Below are 16411 nucleotides of genomic sequence, written 5' to 3'. Positions count from 1 at the left end.
TGTAAGGGGTGTGCCGCGCGCGAAGATTTCGGCTCGAGGACTGAGTAAGAGGGAGAGGTTAGAGAGGGTTCCGAGAAGTCCTTGTCTAAAGGACTAAACTATATTTGAATCGCTGTGAGAAATCACAGTAATCGGAAACGAACATAACAACATATACAATAATGGAAATTCGTATGTTGACCCGCGTATCCCCATTATCGTACTGCGCATCGAATCAGCGGTGGATTCTGTCTCAGCAGTGAATCGCCAGCCAATCAGAGCAAAGAAAACTTTTACATCTATTCTTGCTAACGGATCGAGCTGCGACCTAGCGGTATATAAAAGAAGGACCGTTTACAATCCTCCCGCATTCCAACAGGTGTTTTGTCTCTAGTGAGGCCTCCACTATAATCCGTATTATTTCGTCTCTATTCTATCTCGATAACCAATGGCGCGATACTTGTTGATATACTTTCGCGCCAAATTTGTCAGCGAACACTGTGAAGTTTCATGACAGCAAGATTTGTAGTGTTGTAAATTTAAAACAGTATGATTGTTAATTATTAGAAATTGCCAATTTTAATTGATTCGCGATCGTATTGGTTTTTAAAATATTAATAGATACATGTCGATAAATAAATATTGTAATACAAATTTTACGTGAAACTATATATGAGAACTTTTAAAGTTTCCGATAGATTGAAATAAATAGAAATGGATAGTAATATAGAATTTTCTGCGAAAACGAGCGAAAGCGGCGACGATTTAAAGACTGACATGGAGTCTAGTGAAGTAGATAAATGCGTAGAGGAAAAAACTAATACAAAGGTTGAAGAACCTAATGAGAAGATGTCTGAAACACCTGCTATAGTTAACAATGATTGCACTGATAACGAAAACTCAACGAATTTGAATAAAACTTCGGAGGAAATAAATGAAGCAAATAAAGAAGAAGATTCCACAGAGGATAATGAAGAGTTACATGTAGCTAGAAATGTTAAAAGAATTTCAAAGATAGTGGACAGCGACTCTGAGGATGAGGATGATTTTAATTCTAAGACAAAAGAAGCGACAGACTTTGGTAATCTTTTTGAAGATAAAAAGCGTTCAAATGTGAAAAATTCTAAGTCTAACAGACTGCTTGACAGTGATACTGATGAAGATGATACAGTAAGCTTAAATAAGAGCAATACAGAAATGACACACACTGAAGAAAAGGTATGGAATATATTAATTAATGATTCTAAATAGTAAACAGAGGATTTAATTGTTGGAGATAATGATTAAAATGTTTATTTTACAGGTACCAACTGGATTTAGGTCTCTAATTGATTCAGACTCAGGAGAAGAAGAAAATGAAACACGTTTGAACCATGTGGAAGACAAAGAACCCAAACAGAAGAAACACGATGAATTCACAAAGAGAAAAGTATATCAACCAAAGAATTTCGATAATTAAATTTTTTATAAATCACAATTTTTTAAAAATAATGTAATCAATTTTAGGTATCATTGAGAGCTAGTAAAGAAGAGGCTATGAAACAAATACAAAGCGAAACTCAACGTTTAATGAGAGAAACCGAAGTCTCTCTTCCTTATCACAGACCGAAGCAGAGAACGTTAGAAGAGTTTTTGAACAGAAAGAAAATACTGTCAGCACTTCCGAAAGCTCCTACAATGGCGGCTAAGTTAAAAATGTCGTCCGCTATTGTCGAGTAAGTAATCGTGCAATGTAAATTTATTTTGATATTTCATTTTAATGGACAATTATTAAATTTTGCGTTCCTTTTTATTAAACAGCAAGGTGCTGAAAGAAAAAGAGAAAGAAGCTGAAACATTTTACAGGTCTTCCGATTCCGAAGAAGAAACAACAGAAAGTCATTCAGCGGTAGATGAAAAAAACAAAAATATGCAACATTTAGAGAAATGTAGGAAAGAAATTGTTCCAAAAAAATTGTTTGCCTGCGATGAGTTGTCTGTGAATGACAAAGAAGACAATGACGCGAATGTAATGCATGAAGCAAATGTAAATATTACAGAAATAAATAAAACAAACAGTTCTTCGCTAATGGAAGTCGATACAATGGAAATAGACGACACAAATGAGTTAGAAACATTGAAAGATAATTGTGATGTCACTGCTACAGAGAATGCTGATGAACATATTTTATCTAAAATTACAAATGAGGTTGAAAAATCTCATAAAGAAGAAAATGCCATAGTGCAAGATGAAATCATTGAAATTAAAGATAAAGAAACAAATGTGGTAAAGCAAAGTTCTCATAGAAACTGTGACAGTGGAAAGTATAATTTACAGACTGACGACGATTCTTCGAACGATTCCAGCTCTAACGTTACCGATTATGCGAAAATGGTAAAACAGTCGTTAGGGTTAACTGCGGAAGAGTCGGACGAGTACAACGAATATGGCCTATCGCCGCCGAAGCTCGATATTACACCAAAAGTGAAAGAGAAAAAGACTTTATTAAGCGTGCAAAATACAACTCCTAAGTTAAGAGGCGCGCCGGGTACGGTGATCGATTTGACAAACGACGTGAAACCAAATAAAAGTGCAATAAGCGCTTTCCTAGACAGGTTTGTAAACAAGCATTCGAAAATTAAAAAGGAAGCGAGCGACACGTCGAAAGTGACGGTAACACAATTGATAGAATCTCCCGATGGTTCATCGATCGAAGTTAAAGAGATACTGCCGTATAAACTTAAAGATGCCGAGAAAGTGGACCCCAAGTTGAAAAAGCCTGGCGCGAAATTGGTGCTCCTGAAGCAAGAATTAGAAGAGAAGATGGCGCAGAAGCGCGAGGAAGAGTGGAAGGAAAAGGAACAGGAGATGAAGGAACACGATATAGAATGGAACGAGACTTTCGACGAGGAAGACAAGCTTAGCAAATTGTCAAGCATTGCGACATATGAAAGCGAGGGGGAGGAGGAGGAGGAGGAGGAGGAGGATTTGGAAGAGGACGATATATATGAAAAGAAAGAGAAGAAAAGACGTAAATGTGAATTCGTGGACGATGAAGCGGATGTTAGCGATGACGAAGAAGTGGACGACAAAGATGAAATTATAGAAGAAGACGAGGATGAGAATTTCGAGAAAGACGAGGAGAGGCTGATTTTAGAAGACGACGAGAGCAGTACCTGTGATAGTATCGATGCGAAACGTAAACCGTTTAGACGAATTGTAGAACCTATAGAAGACGACTCGCGATCCTGTGATACGTTGAATAACGAAGTTAACGTGATTTTGAATAACGAAAAATCTTTGTCGTCGTCAACGATGCCTTCAGATATGTTTCGCGAGAGCCCAAACGAGAACGAAAAAGACATTCCAGTTTCTCAGGCGCACGTTGACAGCGATTTCGAACAGAAATCGAATCATACGCCGCTAATAAAAAAAACTAATAATTATAATTTTGTTTCTCCGGCGACGCAATTAACAGCGTTGAGCACGTATCTAAAGGATTCGGAGCAGATGGCACAGATCGGACAAGAATCGTTAGTAGAAGAGTCTAATTCCGATTTCATGGCTAGTCCTTTAATCGGCGAATTTTCGCAACAGTGCAACTCGAATCCTAAAAAGCTACTCTTTACCGATCAAAATGATATGAACGACGATATAATGGAAGACGAATTGATGGAACTGTGTTCTGGAAAATTCATGACCTGCGGCACGGGTATGAACAACAGCCTCGACTGTTCAAAGTTGCCAGATCCAACGGCGTCCAACCTGCCGGACGGTGAAAATTTATTAAAAAATTCGCAAGAATCGGTAACGGATAAGAACTCCGCATCCACGAAGAAGGATGCTATCCACCAACAACAAATGGAAAACAACGATTCCAGAGAGAAGTCGGGTGTTTTGTCGAACTCGGACGACGAGAACAAAGGTTCGACGATGCAAGAAATTACGAATCGAGCGAAGAGGAGAGTGAAGAGGTTAGAGTTATCCGACGACGAGGAAGAAAACGAGGATTCGTTGTCCAGCGACGACGACATCCAAAGCGAATGCGACGAGGACAAATTTATAGATTACGATTCGGATGAGAACGAGGTGGTTGTCGTGCCGAAGAAAAATATAAAACAATATGCCGCCGGGTTTTTGGAGAACGAAGCCGAGCTCAGCGAAAGCGACTGCGACGTGTCCGCGGACGAAGATGAAAAGGATATGGATAAGTTGGAGTTGGAAGAAGGGGACGACGAGGAAATTGACGAGACACAAGTGAAAAATCAGTTGGGCAAACTTCATATGAAACAGATGTTGGACGAGGATCAGAAAGAAGTGCGGATACTCAAGGAATTATTGTTCGAGGAGGGCGATTTGTTCAGCGAAAGCGGTCGGGAACGAAAGTTCAAGTGGAAAAATATAAGTATGTTGCTTAAGAAAAAATTTCGTTACTAAAACAAATGTCTTCTTTTGAAAACGAAACTAATTTTTAAAAAATTAATTTTTCTAGACAAACAAGATACTAACGATGAGTTGCAACCGTGTGAAGACAAGGACGGTTGCGTTGATTTGTCAGACGAAGAAGACGAAGCGAAATGGCGCAAAATAAGACACGAAAGAGAGAAGTTTTTAGCAGAAAGGATGGTAAAATGTTCTGTCGGTCGAACGTTTGGAATTTGTTTCTTATTATAATTTTTCTAATAAAAATCCGTCGCATGGTTTTTTCAATGACTAAGAAAAACATTCCAAACATTATTACATTTAAATGGTTTTAAGCGGATCCTTAAAACTATCCATTCTATCTTACATTTTCAGATTAACGTGGACGTCGAAATCGAGAATGATTTGAACAACAGTGAAATATTTAAATTTGGCATGAAGATCTTGAAGAAAAGGCGTATCGACGAGAGTCGAACGGAAAATACATTACTGGATTCGTCAGCGCCCGCAGCCGAAACACGGATACCTCACACTATAGCGGACATGTTGAATAGTTCAAATTTAAAAGGAAATTCTCACGTGATCCACGTAAGCTTCCACGACGAAATCGCGTTTACCGACGATCAAATAATTCTTACGATAGCAATGATTTATGATTTTTTATATTTTTAGAATGTCATGCGCAAGCGTTCGATTCTCGCGAGGGGAGAAGAGTCACTGGCACGTATAGCTGCTTTGGCGAGACAAAAGGATGGGCCGATACTGCCGAAAAATGGAAAAAATTTTGTTTTCGCGCACATTGATGTGGCGGAAGACACAACTACGGAAACCATTGTGCAAAGGGAAAGCATCGAGAAAAGAGAAACCATTGTGAGAAGAGAACGCCAACGATACAGTAAAGTAAAACGAAAATCTTGACGCGTAATATTTCTATACACGCGAGTACGCTCGCGCGCACGCGAACCATACACACAAACACATATATACACACACCCGTCCACAGAATACACATTATATAAATATATATTTTTAATAATTAGATTTTAATGTACATACACCTATGACTTGTAAATGTTAAATAACTTGTTAGCGTGTAAATGTTAAATAACTTGTTAGCGTATAATTGTCTTTGATAGACATATACATACGTATGTAAGTATGCTGTAAAGAAATATTTATAAAAATAAAATGTTACGAAACCAGATATAATATTTATCGATACAAATCGAAATTTATATTCGAATTTTGTTCGAGGCGACCGGTAGCGCGTGTCTATACGTGAATTTTGCCGAAAAAAAAGGCATTCGACGCAAGGGAGAGGCCAGATATATTGGATGTTTGTTTAATGTAATTCTACCCAATAATGCGCGTCCTTGCCTAGGGCGATTCTGTCGTGCAGTACCACGCGGACGCGTACGCTGCGCCGTACACCTCTCTATCATCCGTTACCCGATTATACTAAAAATAGGATACTTGGTGTACTTGATGAATTTAAATGTTAAATATCCACAAATTGTTTCGCGTATCCTATAACGTTCGGCCCCATTTGTTTCGATGCTCGGCAAATTAATTTGAATGTTGTGACAATCGTTCGTGACGCTTGGTTTTATTCTTTTTTTATTGCGAACAGGCTACGATTGAAAAATTATATTTCTTTACAATGATTTGTATAGTTTGTATAATATATTATAAGTGAATGTAATCGCAATTTCATTTGAAAAGGGTTAAAGGGGACGTTATAATTAGGAGATATAATATGTAAAATCGCGATTCGGTTGAAAATAGCACAATTTTTAATACGTAATTTGATAATAAAGAATTATACAATTTATTGAAGAATTTTTCAGACTTCAATCATTGTAGATTCATAGGAATTTAATATAAAAGGATATTACTACCGAGAAAATTGTTACGTTTAATTCCATCGGCGTTGTGTTATATTCTATGATATTTATAGCATTGAATCTATCAAAATTATAACATGTACAATATTTCCTGTCTCACCTGAACAGTTTACAAAATTGATTGGAAACAAATTAGCGCATAGTTTACATACAAATTTGTATTATAATTAGACTGTAACTGTTTATGCACGATACGCGCGCATACACAAAAGACACGCGTACACGACGCGTATGCAGATATGCAATTACATTTTAGTTTGTCATAGTTTAAAGTACAGAACAAATTTACGACACAATTATAATAAATTGGAAAGCGAACATAGCTTAAATAACATAATAAATATAGCACAGCAATTCCAGATCCATCGATCTTGAATAAAAAATATAACGATGCTTCCTCGCTTTGTGCGTAACCGTTAATGTTTTTTTGAAATTAATCGGCCTCTTACTTGCACGACGAGAACAAACCGAGCGGAGGAGAGTTTTAGGCGACAGCGTGCCGGAAGGGCGCGCAAAAAAATGGAAAAAGAGAAGATGCAGGTAGAGGAAAGTTAGCGTCTAACCGCAAAGTAACAGCCGCCGTTGGAGGCAGTGGATCCGGAGGCGGTGGATTGGAGGCGAGGGCGCAACGGTCCGCTGTGATGGGAACTCCGGGATAAGGGTGGCTTGTTGCGTAAGCCGATTAGAGCATCACGGCAGTCACTCCTGCTTCGTGCGGCCGGGCTAGTGTTCCTGGCGCTATTGGTGCACGGGACGCGCGGATATGCCGGGCAGAGACATTAAAATCGCATCAAATATGTAGAGAGCCACCCACTCCGCTCTACCCTCCATACCAGCGGATGCGGGAGTACTCGTCGACATCCGCGCGAGGCAAAAAGCTCTTGCCTGGTCTCTTGGAGAAGTCGCCTCTCTCTCTCTCTCTCTCTCACTCACTCCTCTCTTTCGCGTGAATTTAGATGGAACGGTCTTACCTAAAAAAAAGGAAACGAAAAGAAAAAGGCAAAGTAACGAAAAGAGAAAAATAGACGCGCCATAAAAAGGAACTCCTCTGCCGTTTACTTGATATTCGTGGCGATGGATATTTAACGATGGTTATTGTAACGATGGTTATTGTAACGATGGTTTATCGTAACGTTAATCGACGCGCTTCTTCACAGTATTTCGCGCACTATCCGCCAACCGTACCTGCGATCACCGGGTCAGGTTATGTCAGGTTATAGCTCCACCGTTCCATCGCCGTAGCGCCATCAACAAGAACCCACCCGGCGGACCGGGCACACGGGCTATCCAGCCAAATGTTATGGTGAACCGAGGTTCTACGGTTTTGTAATTCGAGGATCGTAGCGCACGTGTGTAACGCGCCCGGTGTTTTCAGGTGTTTCATGGCGCAACGTAGCCGGAAGCAGAGAGTGCAACGCGTGGTAAAATGTTTCGCGGGTGGGTGGTGGGGGGGGATGGGGTTGGGAGGGGGCATCAAATAATCATGGCAAATCCGTATCGACCGACTTATCCCGCCGTTAATACCTATATTTTACGTCCACCGCAAGCGGTATTAGTCCGCGCGATGTTTGGACGTAATAATGGATCATTCGACGTTTGTTTTCGTTCCTTTCGCCGATAGACTGATTACGTCCGGCATGAAATTTTGAATCGACGCGCGTCCGCCGTCCGTGTAATCATTGGTGCTACGGGCGTGAAATCTCTACTGGATGTACTTTTTCTTGGTTTTCCGGCGAGATGAGATTTTCTTTTTAGAAAAATCGAAGCCGTTTCGTTTGGTTAACGAGGGCGGTGAACGATACAGGAGCGATTAGAAAGGGACGAAGAAGGGGTGAACAGGTGCTATGAAAGGATGATGGTACGAAGAAGAGTAAAAGACAATTTATTAGTTCCTTTTCGTAAAAGCAAGTAAATTGAAGAATTAAAAAAATTATTGAATCGATATTAAATGAAAGACGATGAAGGATGCGTTCTATTGCTCTTCGAGAAATGCTTGTTTAAATGTTACAAGAAAGAGAATTTATGAAAAATTGTTATGCTTATTGTCGGAAAGATTTAATCGTTTATTACTCTTATGCCGATTTAATAGTAATTTGTAATTGATTAAATATAAATTTTTAATTGTAAATCAGTTAAATATACACTGAGAATCACACATACACGTGTAATGTAAGTACTATCTTTCCAATCAGTTTCTTATTTTGGGATAACGAAGACAAATGCTTGACCTTCTAATTCTCGAAGGTTCGTGTGTTAAATGTAAACATTATTGAGTCAACAATATTAACAATATTTCTGTAATATTTACTGTAATATTACAGTAGAGAAATGTGAAAAATTAATAGATTCAATGCCGAAAAGATGTGTTGAGGTTATAAAAAATAATGGATTTTGTACGAAATACTAAATATTAGTATTAAAAACCATTTTTTTCCGTTTATTTTCTCCTATTATTTTGTAGTCTTAAACGTTTTCTCAATGGAAATGTAACATAGATTTACTTTTTTGTTATATATTCTAACCAATAAGTTCAAAACCGAACGTAAATGTTTTTGTAACTGTTTAAATAAATGATCAGACGATTATAATTAAAGATAGAACATGATAGCTTATGTTATTTATAAAATATTAATAATTCCTTTCTTTTCTCCTTCTCTTAAATTTTTGACCGCTACTGTACATAACTTAAGTTATCCTTCGCTGGATAAAATCACCCCGTGTTAAACAATTTCATGTGAAAACCAGTCGAAAGAGTCCCGCGTATCGGCGAGGATCGAGGCGAGCGTCGCCGATCAACTTTCTCGACGCGATTTCCCTGATTGCTGATTGTCGTTCTTGTAACGTTAACGGAGCAACGTCGGCCGCGCCTTGACGAGGACTCTGAACGACCTCTCGTCCAATTACCGGCCCCGGCGAGGACGAGTCCCGTGCCAAAGAGTTCCCAAGGGGTAAGAGATTAACCGCGCGGAAATCGGCCGCAGCCTCCTTTCGCCAACGCGTTCACACCGTTCTCGTCTCCTGACGTCGCCGACGGGTTTTGGCTCGACGCGCCGCGCGGGCCCCGAGTCCATCAGCGCCGCGAAATTATTTACGACGATTAACCGAACATACTCCGCAATTCATTAAGTAAGGAGATCAAGGGATTACGATGTACTGGATGTGCGGAATCGGAAACTCGCGGTGCCAGCGATTTGCTTTCTAATCTTCAAGTTTGCGTAGACGCTGCGAGAACATCAATTTGCAATCGTCCCTCACGCAATCGATTACAATTGTTGTTGCAATTTGCGGTCGTCGCTTTATGAATTAATTGAACAAATTTGCTATTATTTCTTAGATAGGTTAGATCAATCACGTTGCATTGTTGTAATTTGTGATCGTTCAATGGTTTAAGAATTAATTGAATAAATTTGCTATTATTTCTTAGATAAGTTAGATTAATCACGTCGCATTGTTGCAATTTGTGATCGTCCCTTGGTTTAAGAATTAATTGAATTTTGCTCTCGTTTCTCAGATCGCTCTCTAAGCTTAGATTAATCACGCTGTCTGTCATTGTTGATTATTTAAAAACGCGTTTAATAGTGCAACTTTTATTTAGGGAACAATGTTAATACAATATCGGAGATTTTTCCAAAATTAATTTGTCTTTCGGTTGTGCAATAATTGTATTAAAATATAGATTTTATATTTCATGTTTGTTCGATTCTTTGATCGGCCTTCAGAGTTTTATAGATTTATTTATACGTTAGATATGTATATGATATGTACATGTCTTATGAAAATTCCAAAATTACGGAAAATCTTTTAAAAATTCGAAAATTACGGAAAATCTTTTAAAAATTCCAAAATTACGGAAAACTATTGCAATAATATATATTCATAGTAAAAACATCAAAAAGAGAACCCTTTGTTATTTAATTTGACTCGTCGCATTTATTCCACGCTTAACAATTAATTCCAATTAATTCGTAACATAACCTCCTGCTAATATTGCATAAACGACAGATAAAACCCGACTAAACGAAGCAAATAAAAGTAACAAAGGAAAGATATCCACCGACGTGGCCGGTTGTGAATGGCAAACAGAAAAATCGCTGCCGGGCATCGGCGATATTAGAAAGAACAGTGCGCGACGGCCGATTTTCTATCGTGAAATATTGATTTGGATAAAAGTTTTACGCCGCGTTCACGGGGCCAGACCGGCGGGGAAGGGGGGGGGGGGGCTGATTGATCGAGCACGAAACGAATATTTAAAACAGCGCGCGGGATCCAGGAACCGATATATTGTTTTTTTTTTCGCGGAGCAGTCACGTCGGAGGAAAAACCGACGATTGTCTAAAACGTCTGACAAAATGCGACAGGCGTGGGAACGTTTCTTCGGCGAACCTGCAATTTAACCGTTTCCACTCGAGCGGCGACTCTGCGGCGCCATTAACAATTATTATAACAAGTTCGAAGATTTTATAGATATCGGCAAAGGTTATGTCAGGTTATTGTTGAAAGTGTAATTGTTATATAAGTCACGAGACTCGATTTCACATAGAATGAATTTTGTTATATAAAATGGAGAAATTGTTGAAAATAATAAATATAGGGAGAAGATCGATCCTCGAACGGCGGACGACGTGAAATTCGCTTTCGAAATGTTTTGTGAAATTCGCAAAAGGAGAATGAAGTTTGAAAAGTTTTTATCGAAACTTTTGTTGAACGACTTTGTACTATAGCTTGCTGGAATCGTCTAAATACACGTTACTTCGGCAGAAACAGTAGTGTATAGCGCGCTATTTAAAAAAATAGACATAACCCTAAAATCTGCAAAATTCCTTCATCTGCGAAAAATCATTACTGCCATATTAAAGACTTTTCAAAGCTGTATAACCATTGTTAATAACGTTTTCCTGTATTTAAAAAATAACAGCGATCGTTTGATTCAATTTTAAAGAATAATATACATATTATACATATTAAAGAATATATATATTATTACAGTCACTTTACAGCCCCCTTAAAGCCATACAACTATTATTAATAAAGTTATTCCATAGCTCAAAAATAACTACTATCGTTAGATTCAATTTTAAACAATAATACACATATTATACATTTATCCGCATTACAGAAAATACATATAACCTCGTATCCATTTATATCTACACACTTCTCGCGCGCGCATTAATATTTACAGAATCTACTAAAACGCTCTTCCCTTTCTAAACCCGTTAGCTCAAGGTCCGACTAATTAATCACGAATAGTCTACGACGCTGCACGCTTTTGTTCCAGTTGCTGCCTCTAATTGTTGCACCGTGTACACAGACAAAGAACATAACCAACAAAGTAGAGAAAGTTTCTCAGCATAGCGCGCGTAGAATGCAATAGGCATAGGAAGTAGATCGTGTGCGGTAGAAAGAAGTGGAAAAAGACGTTCGAACATCGGGGCTAGGTACACAGCTCCTCCGTTCCGTTCGTTCCGAGCGTACGTGGCCCTCGGTTCTCCGAGCCGCACGGGGCGGGCGAACCGTTTTACACGGGCACGCGCCAGAATATCCGCGCGGGTAGTGGTGGCAGAGGACACGCGATGGTGGGAGTTGGGGGCTGGAGGTCGGCCGACCAATCGGCGCCGGGATAATAACGCGTTCCCCGGGTGGAGCTTTCAAATATACCCGACACGGTGCTGGCGACCTTCTGTCAAACGGCGTCCGGCCGTCGAGGGAGAAGGTAGTGTGTTCCACGCTCGACACCGTCCCCGGCGAGGAGAAAGGTATCCGTCGAGCCGACACCCCTGGGGGGGCCCCCGCTGTGAGTGAATGGAGGAGAGCCATCGATTCGACGGGATCCATTGGCCGTGCGGTCGCTCGGACTAACCTGGGAAGGCTGTGATCTTGGGCGCGCGTCGCTCGAAAAAAAACAATGGAGAACCGTTGAGAGGCGCGCGATCCGTTCGAGAATAATTGCTGTAAGGAATAGCGCGCAGAGAGATCGCTATGTTGCACAGCTCGTTGCCACGGGCGTTCCTCGCCCCGGGACTGAATTACATGGGCTACTACGGCGACGAGGTCCATCAGCATCCGTACGGCTCTCCCGCCACCTGGCACATCCCCATGGAGAACCTGTCGACGTACTCGAGGCTCTCCGAGCACCACGTTCTCCAGACGTGGGACATGTCCAGGTCGTCGACCCCGTGCCCGTTGGACCTGTCGCTGAAACCGTCGCCGCCCGCGGCACGCACGCCCGAGGACACGATCGGCACGGAGTCCGGGAAGGATCGGAAGATCGCGGACGAGTCGCGGATCGAGCTGGACACCAGATACCGATCATCGGGCAGCGACGACACCGGCTCGTCGTTGGTGGTCGACGACTTCGACGGTGTTCCGCGATGCTCGTCGGTGAACAGCCACTCGAGCTACGAGCTGCTTGCGAAGAAGGAGCCGGCGACGCAGCTGCAGGAGCCGGCGGAGAAGCTGTGCTCGCTGGAAGAGGCGGCCCGGCTGGTGCCGTTCGCCGGCATCGGAGCTACCATCAGCGAGGTAGCCGCGAAATCGTACTACGCGCACGGCCAGAAGCTGAACGTGCTGGCCAGCCCGAGCCAGCTGCAGCAATCCGTGCAGCACTATCAGCAGCTACTGACGCCGCCGCATCACCTGCACGGCATGCAGCACGCGCCGATGACGCCGCCGAGCACGCCGTCGCCGCCGCAGTGTCCGCGTAGGAAGATCCGAGAAGAGGACAGCAGCCCGGCGTCGGTGGGCAGCAATTCGACGGCGAGCACCGCCGGTTCGAGGAGCGGCGGTCATCCGGAGAAGCTGGCCCAGGGACCGAAGAAGAAGCACGCGAGACGGTTGAAGTTCGACGAGGACACCAGCAGCCCGGTGTCCGGGACGGTGATCCTTGGGCCGGACGAGGCGGTGGTCACCGGCGACATCGATCCGGCGTTCAACATCGTCGAAGTCACCGAGGAGGCGCGGGCGGAGCTGGCGAAGATCGAGAACCGGCTGGGCCCGTATCAGTGCAAGCTCTGCAGGCAGCTGCACGAGGACGCGTTCCAATTGGCCCAGCACAGGTGCTCGAGGATAGCGCACGTCGAGTACAGATGCCCGGAGTGCGACAAGAGGTTCTCGTGCCCGGCGAACCTGGCGTCCCACCGGCGCTGGCACAAGCCGAGGCTGGCGAACGGCGATCATCCGGCCGCCGTGAACGGCATCGAGATTCCCTGCACCAGGTGCGACGCCAAGTTCACCAGGCAGGCAGCCCTCAGGAAGCACCTGACCACGCAGCATCCGGAGACGATCGGCAGCAACGGCAGCGGCGGCAGTAACGGCGGCACCAGCGCCAGCGGCAATAATAACAACAACAATACCGTCTCCGTCGTCGACGGTCAAGGATCTACGGGTAAGGCTGACATCATTCAGATAGTTTCCAGCGGCTCGTTGAACGCTGAAATGCCCTGACACGAATTCCCCGCGCGACCTTTACCGCGGAGGCCGGGCATCTATTGGAGGTTCGGTCTTGACCTCTAAAAACGTCCGGTGTCTCGCTTCTATAATCATATATTTTATTTCGATTATATTTTAACCCCTTGCCGTAACATTTTCTTTACCATCGCCATAATTCTAGAATTTCTTCGATCGCAATCATTTCTCAGCAGAAAAAGTTTAGACAAAGTTTAACCCTTTGCACTCGGAGCCATTTTAAGTGGAAATTCAAGGTATATGTTCAGGCTCGTACTGTCGCCATTTTATATCGCTCGGAGCATTTTATATATATCATGGCATTCTGTGACTGCAACAGTTTTGTTTGTGCAACAGTTAACAGCTCTTAACAATTTTCTGAACACGATAAAAATGATTTTTAAACGTGGCATGATCATTTTTAGCGACGAAAGGGTTAACCGTTTGCACCTCGGAACCATTTCAAGATTAGATGCAGAATTGCTGTTTTGCTTTAGTATAGCACTTAGTATAATTTATGCATGTGAAATTTAGTCTTGCGACTCGTAAAAGTGTTACGCTTTTAATAAAAGAGCCTTTAATAACGTCAATATTGTTTTGTTAATTATGTAACAATTTTCATTGGCGCCACTCGAGTGGAAAGGGTTAAATATCGGTGACATAACCAGACAGAACGAAATTTGATTCCTATTTAAAGGAACGGACGTTCATACCTAACTGGTTGTTATAAATTTTATTGTTATAAATTTTAAAGTACGGCAAAGGGTTAAATGTTTCCCTGGCAAGTCTCTTTTCAAGATTCTCGGCCTCGCTCGATCGCGTTACACCGTTTACTCTGCGTTTGAAAAAAAACTCCGACAGCGAATCATTCGCGTGCCATCGTCGTACGCGTATTTGCCCGCGACATTAACCCTTTGCACTCTACCACCAAGATCGTTGTACGATGTTCTGAAAATATTCTCACGTCGTCGAATCTATTCATGTTTAAAGAACTGTTCGAAAGCGCAATTGTTCTGCGCACTAAATTTCGTACGCATAAATCGCACCGACGATTCATAGAAATTACAGATACTATAGCTCGTCCGAAATAAGTTTAAAGGCGGAGCTGAAATTGCGTCGAGTGCAAAGGGCTGACTCGGTAAACCTACCGGGTCGGTCAAAATTACCGATTCTTACCGAAAATTAGATTGTTGAAAAAAATTTATTTCAAAATTATCGAACGAATACCACGACCGAAGCAGAAATTATAATACGAGCTCTATAGTTCGTGCTCGGTAGGTTTAAGCGTCAGTATAATACACGTTGATCGAAGCACGAAATGAGATCGCCCGTTGGAAATAATTTGTAAAACGGGAATTAATTCTGAATGATTCGGGGGACGGGGGGGGGGGGGGGGTGGCACATTCGAGGGCCAATATTTACCTTGAAAATAGTATCGAAATAGTTGTCGTTCGCGCGGCGTAACCACCTATTACGAAACACCGCTCGATCCCGGCCCCCTACTTGGAACAGGCGGTATAAATAATACAACAACAAAAATCGATGGCGCGCGCGCGAAACTTTTGTTCTCTTTATAAATTCGCTCGCAAAAAAAAAGACGCTGTTGTATAATCAGCTGTGAAGAAAAAATTGTTCTTGAGGGATCGCTCGGTTAACCCTTTGCACCCCAGGCCATCTTAATCCTAAATCTATAATTTCCATTTTATACAACTAACTAACGATCTACGAGTACGAAATCGAGTCTTGAAAAAATCTTAAATCATAAAATTGTTACGCTTTTTCAACGATCTTTCAAATGGAACGGTCTTTGACAAAAATCGAAATTATTTTGGAAATCGCATATGAATTTTCATTGGCGCCGCTCGAGTGTTAAGGGTTAACAAGGTGTAAGGCGATACGTCATAACAGAATTTTGCTTGGATTTTCCGTGAAATTTTTCAAGAGACAATAATCATCTACGCGATCGCATAGAAATGAAAAGGACACGGGTCGACCGGAGACCGAAATTCCCGCGGAAGTAGCCGGGAACAGGCAAGGTTAATGCAGCGTCGCATGCGATGTAAATATGTAAATAAGCGTGGAGAAGAGGCGGGCTTGGAGAAGAATGCGACTGCGCGCGCGTGTGTACATATAAATATGTATATTACGCGTTTCGCTCGACCGATGCGACAATCTGTTTCGTAAGAATAGGGGGAGGGGGTAGGTGACGCGTAACGTGTTACGTTATATATATATATATGTATACGGTGTAGATTTAACTTATTGGCCCGAGCCGCTCGGTGTCCATCATACAGCTAAATATCAAAGATATAGTTAAGGGGATCGATTTGTATCTGTATACATACAGATAACGGCACCGATCGTTGTAGCCGCCGTAAGCACGTAGACGTTTAAGTCACTTTTAACGATATTTTTCACTTTGCCGTACCATTTTCTTCGTACTTAACACGGTTAGGAATTTTTGATTTAACACGTTGACATAACCTGACATAACCTGACTGCCGACAATCGACCACTAAAATACTCGCACGGTTAAAACGATTCAATTAATTAAAGCGAAGCTAGAAAGTTAATATTTATCGTAAGGGATGGTATTAGAACTATTTCGCATTCGAAACATTCTAGTCGAATTTAATTTGTTCGAATGTGTTACAATAGAAATGAATTTTCGAGATTGGTCTGA

The 16411-nt window shown here is 42.0% G+C and overlaps 2 protein-coding genes across 2 annotated transcripts; both read left to right on the top strand.

Moving 5' to 3' along the window:
- Positions 1-595: 595 nt before the first annotated feature.
- On the top strand, positions 596-5385 carry LOC144472489 (uncharacterized). The gene is made up of 7 exons (XM_078185625.1): positions 596-1197; positions 1283-1408; positions 1486-1694; positions 1780-4364; positions 4452-4585; positions 4757-4969; positions 5054-5385. The coding sequence occupies exons 1-7, from the start codon at positions 694-696 to the stop codon at positions 5297-5299; spliced, it is 4017 nt and encodes a 1338-aa protein (XP_078041751.1). The 5' UTR covers positions 596-693; the 3' UTR covers positions 5300-5385.
- Positions 5386-11993: 6608 nt separating this feature from the next.
- Positions 11994-13793, top strand: LOC144472661 (uncharacterized). Its single transcript, XM_078185953.1, has one exon. It carries the CDS (start codon positions 12265-12267, stop codon positions 13726-13728), a length of 1464 nt encoding a protein of 487 aa, XP_078042079.1. The 5' UTR covers positions 11994-12264; the 3' UTR covers positions 13729-13793.
- The last annotated feature ends 2618 nt before the right edge of the window (positions 13794-16411 follow it).

The sequence above is a fragment of the Augochlora pura genome, chromosome 7 (assembly GCF_028453695.1).
Source record: "Augochlora pura isolate Apur16 chromosome 7, APUR_v2.2.1, whole genome shotgun sequence".
Classification (NCBI taxonomy): Eukaryota; Metazoa; Arthropoda; class Insecta; order Hymenoptera; family Halictidae; genus Augochlora; species Augochlora pura.
Note: the sequence above shows the minus strand (reverse complement) of the source record. Positions and strands in the feature narration are given on the sequence as shown.

Excerpts from the sequence above, each read along its gene's own strand:
- LOC144472489 (XM_078185625.1), top strand. The coding sequence starts at position 694 with ATGGATAGTAATATAGAATTTTCTGCGAAAACGAGCGAAAGCGGCGAC. Across the intron at positions 1,695-1,779 it reads ATGTCGTCCGCTATTGTCGA|CAAGGTGCTGAAAGAAAAAG; the intron begins GTAAGTAATCGT and ends TTTATTAAACAG. Across the intron at positions 4,365-4,451 it reads GTTCAAGTGGAAAAATATAA|ACAAACAAGATACTAACGAT; the intron begins GTATGTTGCTTA and ends TAATTTTTCTAG.
- LOC144472661 (XM_078185953.1), top strand. The coding sequence starts at position 12,265 with ATGTTGCACAGCTCGTTGCCACGGGCGTTCCTCGCCCCGGGACTGAAT.